General features: G+C 40.3%; 1 protein-coding gene across 3 annotated transcripts; it reads right to left on the reverse strand.

The window, feature by feature from the left end:
• Positions 1-333: 333 nt before the first annotated feature.
• LOC105044847 (phosphoethanolamine N-methyltransferase 1) lies at positions 334-8,042 on the reverse strand. Of its 3 annotated transcripts, none has more exons than XM_010922895.4 (12): positions 7,783-8,042; positions 7,363-7,487; positions 6,932-7,069; positions 6,672-6,809; positions 5,408-5,551; positions 3,205-3,315; positions 2,974-3,115; positions 2,492-2,772; positions 1,222-1,383; positions 1,038-1,091; positions 745-819; positions 334-658 (listed from the first exon to the last, which is right to left on the reverse strand). In XM_010922895.4, exons 1-12 carry the CDS (start codon positions 7,796-7,798, stop codon positions 545-547), a joined length of 1,500 nt encoding a protein of 499 aa, XP_010921197.1. In that variant the 5' UTR covers positions 7,799-8,042; the 3' UTR covers positions 334-544. The 3 variants fall into 3 exon arrangements, with proteins under 3 accessions (XP_010921197.1, XP_019711272.1, XP_073108531.1); XM_019855713.3 differs by having other exon boundaries at positions 7,746-8,010; XM_073252430.1 differs by lacking the exons at positions 7,363-7,487; positions 7,783-8,042 and adding an exon at positions 7,298-7,330.
• Positions 8,043-10,704: the final 2,662 nt, after the last annotated feature.

Below are 10,704 nucleotides of genomic sequence, written 5' to 3' on the forward strand. Positions count from 1 at the left end.
ATTAGCGTCGGAATTGGGTTCATAATCAAACCCATGCAAGTCTGCTTAAGGGATTTTTTTTTGGGAATTGATTCGAAGGTTTGACTTCATACCCTATCTGAGCTCGAGTTTAAGCTCGAAAATGTTTTCAGAAAAATATGATCGGGACGCCCCCATTCTGGCGCTGTGATAGCGTTGCTTATGACCGCCTCCCTCCGTACCGCTGCCACGGCGGAGAGATGGAGGAGGCCGAAGTTGGCAAAAGCCATCATATGTGGCTCTCACCGCACGTCTACATATTATTGATGGGTTTAATACTCTAACTGCCCCTTGATACAAGTCATCAAAAGCAAATAATAGAAGCAGGGTGATGCAATTTTATTGGAAAAGCAATCAAATTTCAAACATTATATTAATTATTCCATTAATCGGTAAAAACCAAATGCCCTCAGCTGTCTTTCACAAAATGCCATCAGATAATGAACCGCAATCCAAATTACACAAATAACAACTAATTAAGCTCAAGAAAGATCAACAAGAAAAGTGAGAGGCATCATTAGAAAAATCACTGGTGAATTTGATCATTCTTTCTAGCCATGAACAGGCCCCACCTCTGCTCACCAACGGAACTTCTTTTCAGCTTTGCTTTCCAACCACCAACAATTTCATCATAGTCTTCCTGAACATCCCGTTGGAATGGTATATTTAGAATTATGTCTAACAAAGGAACACAATTGTACAAGTTATGTTTACAAACAGGCATACCTTTGAAAATTCTTTTATGAAAGCATCCCTATCCTTCTCAACAGCATCCAATTCCCTCTGAAGAACCTCTAGAAACTGAAAGAAAAGTAGCGGCATCCCTTAAACATGTGTAGAACTCTAAACACAAATGCAATACATAAAAGCAATAATATTGACATTTTGCTTTTGATTTTATTCCCCAATTACTAACCAAATGGCCGTTTGGCTCTTCACATCAATAAAGCCATTGGCCACTGCATCACTACATAAACCATTCAATAGACTACATGCAAGAGGGAGGGTGAAGACAGAACCTGAGTTGTCCGATCTTCTGCAGTGACCTCGTAAAAACCAGCATCTTTTAGCATCTGATGAGACATAGATAACAAGTACAATATTTATTTACACCATCTATTTTAGAATTCGACAAACTCTGATTGTGCACACATGCATGCGTTTGTGTGTGTGTGTGTGAGAGAGAGAGAGAGAGAGGCTAACCTGACCGTAAGCCTCTACATCATGGAGATCATATCCTCTTTGCTTTATATACTCTGCAAATTCCTCTGATGGTGTCCCAGATCTCTTGCAGTAATCAGTAATAAGAAGCTTCCCTCCTGGTTTTAACCACTTAAAAAAGCTTCTGAACAGCATGGGCTTGTCCTGAAAAGACCACATTATTGGAAGTCATCCAAACCAACTGTTTCATGTTAAGAGGAAATTTGCCGAAAAAGTGGTAGTTCACAATTGCAATGTGTCAGGAACTCAGGATCAATATTGCATATGCAAGTGAAGCATAAGGAATGAACATTTGCTTGTTAAAAGCATACTCATGACAGTAACCGACAGCAAAAGTTATGAGCACTAAAACCTTCATCTTGATGGTGGTCTCTACAGCAACAGCTAAATAGAACCTTTTAGTTGATCAAGCATGTATGCTAGCTTAATTAAAGGAAAAAGGGATTTCATCATAGATTCACAGTTATTCCTCAAAAAAAGACCATAGATCACAGTTCCTAGTTCAATATCCGATTGAGATCTCTATTGGAAGAACGAATGGAGAAAAGGAAAAGTATTTATCGAAGAATCATGAAAGGAAGGTTTGGACTTGATGCATGAAACAAAATTCAAAATTCTGTATATTTCTCTAATGGTAAATAAAATTTGGACTTGATGCATTACAAACATGCAACCAACCACAACCATGCGATAGGAGTAGACTGTGAATTTCTTTTAACCATTCATTCATATCTAGGAAAGCATCCTTTGACAACACAAGCTTCATCAGTTAAACTTGTCTCATAATTTCAATCCTATTACAAAATCCACTAAGCCATCAACACAAACTCTAGCTACTTATCATGGTTTTCGATAGTTTTCATTTCATGCATCTAGACTAGCTCACTCAGTCAAGGTTTGAACTTCAAACTTTTAGTCAAACATCTTGTTAGATTTCAAGGGTCATAAAAACAGTCTGCATGACAGCTATTGGCCAGTTCTGGGGTTGTTCATAGAGGTCAGAATTATTGTCTAATCTAATACTAATATTTAATAGTATGGTGTGGGCCAAACTGGGCTCAGGTTTAACAGATGCCTCAGCATATGACAGTCATCAGAATTTTTAACCTCATAAAGAACCCTGATCATGGTAAAAGAGAGAATGAAGCAGCAGAGGAGCTACAATCCAACCCAAACAACATGATAATACTCTGCATGTACAAAAACCAAATGCACAAGTTGTTCCTACCATACACTATGCGAGTCCACGTACTTGTATGTGAAGGATGGTGTCACGGCTGTAGATCACAGCAAATGTATTATCTGAATAAATTTTTTTGGTGCAGTCAGCAACCTCAAACTCAACTGAGCACTTGCACCCGATGGCGCGTTCAAGAGCAAAGGAAATCATATTTATCGAAAGATCAATTCCAACGACATCGACATCAAAGTTCTCGGCCATATAAAAGTCACCTCCCCCAATGCCACATCCCACATCAAGGACTTTCTGTCCAGGCTTAAGTTCCAGCTTTGCCACAAATTCCTTTGTAGTTTCTGATCATTAAAAAGACTATAGTAAGCATAACTGGTGGAAAAATTAACAGAGAGAAGCAACAAGAGTATTATTGAACCAAAGAAATGAAAATAAAAAGCACATGGCAGACAACTGCCTGCTTGTGTACGGTCATTATGCACTAAATCATTTTCCATATGACAGAGAGAGAAAGAGTACAAAATAAATAATATTCTGCATACCAATTCCTCCAGTGCTCACGAAACCTTCCCCAAAGACACGTTCATAGCGTAAAATTCCACTGCTTTTGTACTGTACATTATCCAAGAAGCGCTGAAACCCCCTGTCATCAGTTGATTTGACCTTTTGCCATAACCAACAGATCTACATAGTTTGAACACTCAATTACCCACTCTGGCTGGGAATAAATGATGCAGTAAAAAAAGCTACACACAGAGAGAGAGAGAGATTACTTGATTTTGATTTTTCTTGTTCCTTACATACGCCCTAATGCACTTAAAAGTAACGAGAGATAGTTCAAAGGAATTTCCTACACCACCATAGGTTTGGTACTCTTTAAACGCCTGCATGAAAAAACTTAAATCAGAAACTAGAAACATGATAAACTGAAAAGAGCTGATCTATACAGCCACAGTGCTTCTACAAGCATTTAAGCAGCCAATTTATGGAGTTCATCAGAACTAGAAAGTCCCGTACCATCCTGGATGACAACATGCTTGAAAATAAAGTGGTCTATAGAAGAGAATGGCAAATGAAGGAGGCCCACAAAATAAAAAAGGAGAAACAAAGATACAAAGTAGCACGAACAGTTCTTGAGACAACAGAACTTATATTTGTTTCCAAATTTTTAAGGGGATCTACATAGTTACAACATTCTTACAAAATTGACCTTTGAAGGAAAAGCCAAGTTAGCAACTCAGCAGTAACATGGCATCCATCTAATAGTTGATTTCACACCTTAAGAGAGAGGTTACTAACTAAGGGTTGTCTTATCAAAATGGGGCTTGTCCTAATGGTCACACCCTTCTGCTTAGCAACCAGAGGTTCCAGGTTCAAATCTTGGATGGGGCATCCCCAAGAACCTGGACCTAGGTAATTTGATGGTGGCTCCCACTCCTTCAGACTCAAAAAAATATCTCTATAGGGGTTGTATAGAGACCAATGGGGTACAATATTGAACCATATGTACCGACACTCAATATGCAAATACACAGGTTCAATATCTGAAAAACATTTTTAGCTTTTTTCATTTTTTTCAATATTTTTTTTTCTGTGGATTATTTTATGGTTTACAGATGTTTAGACATATTGTAGTATTGTTAGTACCTAATTAAGCTTTGGTTACTGTTCAAAGCCAGTTTTAGTGATGTTCAAAATATGGTTAAACTAACCATCCATGTGAGAAAGGAAGAAACAAAAGGAAAGGGAGGACGGACGGAAAGAAGAAAATGAAAGAAAGGAAGGAAAAAAAGACCTAAAGGAAGGAAATGGAGGGAAGGAGAAAAATAAAAAGAAGAAGAAATGGAAAGATAGGAAATAAGGTAAGAAGAAAAGAAATGAAAGAATAAGAAAAACAAACAAAAAAAAGGAAGGAAACAAGAAGAAAGAAAGAAAAGAAGGCAAGAAGAAGAAGAAAGGGAAAGAAAGAATGGAAGGGAGGAAGAATAACAAGGAAACCAAGGAAAGGAGAAGAAAAAGAAAGAAAAGAAGGAAAGAAGAAGAAAAAGGAAAAAGCAAGAAACGGAGAAGGAAAAGAAAGAAAGAAAGGATAAGGGAAAGAAAGAAGAAGGAACAAGGGAAGAAGAAAAGGATAAGGGGCCAAAACCACTCCAAATTGAGTGGCACTGGGCAGTTCCACTTGGTTTGGACTGGCTCGAGCTCTCTACCGACTGAACAACCTAACCAACTGGATATCATGCCAGTTCAGGTCAGTACGCCTCAATTGGGACAATTCGAATTGGCAAGGCCTTCCATGGGTAAAACATATAATACATTTAGTATAAAATTCTAGCATACTCGATGAATTTTACTATATGCAATATCATCTTTACACCAAAAATGTCAAAAAATTTACATAGAAAGAACCGATATAATACAAAAGACTCTAAATTAACGTCTAATAACTTTTATTATCTTCTTTTAGTTGCTTCTTTTTTTCAAAAGTTTTTATTGAATTTTTCCACTTTTTTTACCAAAATCCGAAACTTGGAGTGAAACTTGGAAAACTACTAAAATTGCAGAAACCAAAATGTGGAAAGAGATATGGCACCTTGTAATGGAGCTAGTAAAGTTACCCCCAAGAAACTGTAAATTGTTCATGTTTTATCTCATATTCATTTTTCTTATTCCCATCTCCCAATTTCATGAAACCCACATCAACAGAATCTGAGAAAAAATTCTCAGTGTTTGCAGAGTTTCATTTCATCATGGACTTTGCATAATCCTTTGTCCCTTGAAAATTGACACAAGCACAGATTCGAACTAAAAGTCTCAACCTTCTATGGAGGATTGTCACCTTTGAGAATTAACATTTTTGGCCCGAGGAAGAAAACACTCACCCAAATTTCAAATCAAACTGCACAAGCATCAATAAACTGGATGGCAAAAATGACTAAAGCACAGTGCTGGTGGGAGGTTAAATTGAACGTATGCTACCTTGGTATAGAACCTTGGTTCCCGATAATGTGTTGGGTTGGTTTTCCTCTTAGAGTCCCCAGACTGGTGGAAACAAGATTCTCTGAAGAAAATATACCCGCCAACCTTTGACCATTTTACCATCCTTTCTGCCAGCTTTTCCACCTTTATCCAAAAATCAAAAAGAGAATAGAAAATGGCATGGAAAACAGTTAGGGGAAAAAACTAAATTTGGATGCCAGCTTCCACAAGAACATGCTTCTTAATGCACAGCATCAAAGGTCAATACATGAAATGGATAACGCAAATATGACCAGTGTGAGCATCTAAGAACTACAACGCCAAGCAAACATCCCAAAAAAGCACACTGAGTTTAATTATCTCATCAATCTAGTATTCCTACTATGAAGGTCTGATAAATTTTTGATATGATGCAACTAACTAAGCTATCTTAAAAAAAAAAAAAAAAAAAAAAATCTGATAATCTCAAATTTACATATCTATGCATTCATGTGCACGTACATACATGCATGATACAGTTATCAAAGATGCATACTGATTATATGTATCATTTAGCCGCATGATACAAGATCATACTATAATTAGCATGTAATCTGGGTGATTGCATCCAAATATTGTAAAAACAGTTATATGAGATGGAAAACACATGAGAATGGTTGTAATGAAAGGACATGTTGATGGCAGGATATGATTAGTGGCCATTTGCTTTGAATCAATAGGCACCTCTTCATAAGTGACTATGGATTGAGGGGCATGATGGTAAAGGGATGCACCTCTTCATAAGCAACCATTGTTAGAGAGACATGATGGTAAAAGGATGCACCTCTTCATAAGTGAGTATAGATGGAGGGTCATGATGGTAAAGGATGCACCTCTTTTACATAATTATTGATAATTTATAAATACACGAGACTAGATTATCCCAAGCCACTCACTTCTTTCCGTCACCACAACCATTATTCATACTACCATTCTCTTCCCTTCTTCGTCTTTGTTTCTTTCCAAGAAAGTTTGTCTTCCCAACCATCCTTATGTGATCACCAGTCTAACGACAATCATACAAGGATTTATTCTCCATATACAAGTCCTCAACAGTTATTTGCTTTAGCAGGTGAAACTTTTAAGCAACAGCATACTTTTATGTCAAAAAAAAAAAAAAAAAAAGCAAGCTCCAGAAACACAAAATTACCGAACTCTTGCCAAATTCAGTGAAATACTTCTAACGAAGTCAAAATAAGAGCATCACTTGTCAAGTGCAAATCACCTCATTATCTGAGAGATACATCAGCAACCAGTTTGAGAATATCAAATCCACCGATTCTGCTTCAATCATCAAGTCTGGAGATGTTACATCGGCACACATAAAACTTATATTCTTAAAATGCCCGTTGACACTCTCATTCTGCAGAAATAGGGGAAATTCAAGATTAAATTTGACATCTAGTGAGAATATACATGACTATTGCATCAAGATCTACTTTTCATGAACCAATAGTTTCTCCACAAGAATGAACATTCGAGTACCTTTTTAATCACATCTTCGATGAAATCCAAAGCCAGAACATGACCGGCTTCTTTTGCCAGCTCACCAGTGAAGCGACCGATACCAGCCCCTAGCTCCAGAATTGATTTTCCTTTATACGGCGGAAGTAAAGAGAGGACCTAAAAAAGAAAAAAAAAAAAAATCGAAGTATTATCGAATGAAATGGCACTACGCGGTGTCAAAAGTCTAGTGCATTATAACATGATAGTCATGAAGAATAAAAAACAGTACTGCAATCCCAACACAAAAGGCAGAATGGCATTCTACTTGAAGACAGATCCTCGTTTATCATAATAAAAGCATCACAAGGCATGGATAATCCCATCCGGACTCCTATTTACAAAAACCTGAGTAAAATAATCCATAACAGCGCCTGCGATGCATGAGAGAGAGAGAGAGAGAGCAGCAGCACCTCGGGCCTTTCTTCCTTGTCGAGATCGGAGGCACGGGAGTCGAGCATCATGGCCTCCACGTTGAGGTCCTTGGAGTGCTCCATCCAGAAGCTCTTCTGGACCGTGCGCTCCTCCTCTCCCGCTCCTGCCACCAAAGTACACTGTCACCATGATTACCGCAGAACTCATCATGGCACATCGTATCAGAAATCCAGAAACAGGACAGACTCCAGCTCAAGAGCTGGATCTCTGCGTTCCCTTTCTTTTTTTATTTTTTTCGATCGTTCGATTTCTTTGGTTCTATGTCAACGCAATTAAAAAATAAAAATAAAAATAATGCCAATAACAATAATATTATCTTGTCTTGTTACATCCCTATTTAATTCGGTGACTAGGAGAGGACCTTGTTCATATCCATCGTTCAATGTTTCTTTTCTTACTATTTATGGCAGCCATTCTGGTCGTTGAAGTGTGGCTGGACAAATGGTTGCTAAAGCAGGGGAAGGAAGACAAACAGCTGAAAAGGAGAAGGAGAAGCTACGAGCCCTCGATAGCAACGCGAGACCGGGAGAAGCTCCGAGAACTACGGTTGTAAAACCTCCCCTTCTGCCGCATTAACTAATGAGCACTCCTATCTCCCCCACTCTCCTCTCCAGTGATGAAAATCAGAGCCCCTCTTCTGCGAATATATAGGGCGCGAGCGCCCGGCAGGAGGAGGAAGAGGGAGTTTTTTATTTTTATTAAAATATAATACAATTTTTAAGTGTTCTCTCAGCTTGTCTGTCGCGGGCGGTAGATGCAAGTTCGAAATCTCTAATTTCTCTGATGCGCAGCGCGCATCGCGATGCGATTGGGCTGGCCCAGCGCGAGAGGGCTGAACGAGACGAATCTACGCGGCGCGCATCGCGATGTGATTCGGATGGCGCAGCGCTGACGGGGCTGCACGTGACGAATCGGCGCGGCGCGGATTGCGATGTGATTGGGCTGCCCCATTGGTTTGTCGTATCGGAACGCGCTCGTACGCTCGCATTGCTTGTGTAAAAAAAAAAAAAAGTTCGTGTTTCCCATAGGAAAAATAATAAAATATAAAGAAAAGTACACGCTGTTAAGTAAGTCCTGATATATTTAAGATGGTCCACATGTTCAACCACTTCTCACCACGCAAAATGGGTCCCGCCACCAATAATGGACTGTTTGAACGTCACGCGGCAGACGCTGTGGCTATGTTCTCTCATGCGTGCAACCGCCCACCTTTGATAATTTGAACCCAGTTAAAAGGAAGTCGGACCGTGAATGACTAGCCCATCTTAATAGATCCATGTACTTAAGAAAAAAAAAAAAAAAAGCTCGAAAGAACCAAGAAATTCTCTCCTATAATTTTGAAAAGGATAAAATAAACCCTTCTTACACCACCTGTTCCCGCAACGTCGAATTTAATTATATCTTATTTTTTCAAAAAAAAATTAATAAAATATAATCCAACTTATGTCCAACTTAACTTGCATTTAAATCAAATAGATACGTATCACAGATCAATCTATTTAATTTATTTAATATAAAAAATATATTTTTATTTTAAATATAATTTATTTAATATTTAAATTTAATTAGATTAGATAATCTATTTAATACATTTGATCTAATTAAAATATATTTAATCTATTTGAAATTTATTTAACATATTTATATCTAATTTAATTCAATTCATTTGACTTATTTAATTTTTTAAAAATTTATTTAATATATTTGTTGGTGCAAAAATCCGCCGGCGTCGGAGAAGCTGGAGTCGGGAGAGTCGCGGTCGCCGTCGGGACCTGCAAAGGAAGTCTAAACCGGAGTTGGGGTTGCTCCGACAAGACCCTCCGATGCTCCAGTCAGTTCTCTACCTCAACAAGAATGGAGTGCTCGAACGAAAATTTTAGCAGAGTTTCGAGATAGAAATTAGAGCTTAAAGAATAACGTATCTGGGGTCCCCTTTTTATAGGCGGAGGGTGCAACAGATTGATAGCGACGTTTGTAACTGCCTGCTAGTGGGCCGTTCGGGGCCAGGAGGAGTTTCTTACGAAGAGTGGCGGAGTGGAGTCATGGCTATCATCGTGGCCTACCACGTGGAACCTGTTATAAGGAGTGAAGCAGTGTCCCGTAGGAGTCCGGATGAAGACTACCTGCAGGTAGAGTTTGGGGAACACGTCCGGCTCCCGTAGGAGTCTGGATGAAGACTACCCGCAGTCGAAGTTTGGGGAAGAAGTCCGACTCCCGTAGGAGTCCGGATGAAGACTACCTGCAGTCGGAGTTCGGGGAAGAAGTCTGGATCCCGTAGGAGTCCGGATAAAGACTACCTGCAGCCGGAGTTCGGAGATGAAGTCTGGCTCCCGTAAGAGTCCGGATGAAGACTACCTGCAGTCGGAGTTTGGGGAAGATGTCCGGCTCCCGTAGGAGTCCGGATGAAGACTACCTGCAGTCGGAGTTTGGGGAAGACGTCCGGCTCCCGTAGGAGTCCGGATGAAGACTACCCGCAGCCGGAGTTCAGGGAAGAAGTCCGGCTCCCGTAGGAGTCCGAACGAAGACTAGAAGGTGGTCGACCACCGCAGAAACTTGGGTGGAGTCCGTCCATCGTGGAGAATCCGACCTACATTGGTGGGAGTTTATCCGTCGGCAGAACTTGGGAATGTCGCGGAGGCTCGACCGCCGGAGAGATTCGAAAAGATGCTGCCGAAGGTCGGACGTCGGTAGAATCTCTGGAGGGTCACTCCTGACATGAACTTCGACTGGGGGGTATTTTATACCCAACATCAGTCCCCCTACTTTCGAGTTCGAGTTTCGAATGAAGTACAGAGAAATTTTCACAGCCGAAGTTACCCTCTCGAATCCTGCGCACGACCGTCCTCGAAAATCCTGGCATTTAATGCGCACATGCTGGAGTCTTTTTCCAATTAGGGCGATCCGAAGAGTCCTTTCAGAATTCCCGCTGGAGCGTTGTCCCAAGTACGGTGCAGTAATGGCTTTGTCAGCTGTCAGCCACTTTTAACCGTCTGCTGTGGCGAGTGGGACACGTGGCGAGCGTGGGTCGGCCTGGGGAGATCCGCGATCATTATAGCATCGGATCCCAGGGTCTATTTAAACCCGCCTTTCCACCTCCAGGAGTCTCATTCTGCCTGAAAGTTCTGTCGGTGTCTGCCTTCTCTTCGAAAGCTCTGACCTTCCTTGGCGTCCACCTTGGCCCTAAGCGTTCTTCAAGTCATCCCTGTCATCGCACCTCTGCATCCTTCGGAGCGACTTAGGTTAGTCCCGGAACTTTTGTTCCTTTTCTTGCCATCTAGGTGGGCCTTCTCCTCTATTTTTCTTCTGCCGCATTCCTCTGG

This window comes from Elaeis guineensis, chromosome 2 (genome assembly GCF_000442705.2).
Source record: "Elaeis guineensis isolate ETL-2024a chromosome 2, EG11, whole genome shotgun sequence".
Classification (NCBI taxonomy): Eukaryota; Viridiplantae; Streptophyta; class Magnoliopsida; order Arecales; family Arecaceae; genus Elaeis; species Elaeis guineensis.

Coding starts and splice junctions, on each gene's coding strand:
- LOC105044847 (XM_010922895.4), bottom strand. Junction 3,316..5,407: donor AACCAAGGTTCTATACCAAG/GTAGCATACGTT, acceptor TTTTTCATGCAG/GCGTTTAAAGAGTACCAAAC. Junction 1,384..2,491: donor ACACCATCCTTCACATACAA/GTACGTGGACTC, acceptor TGGTCTTTTCAG/GACAAGCCCATGCTGTTCAG.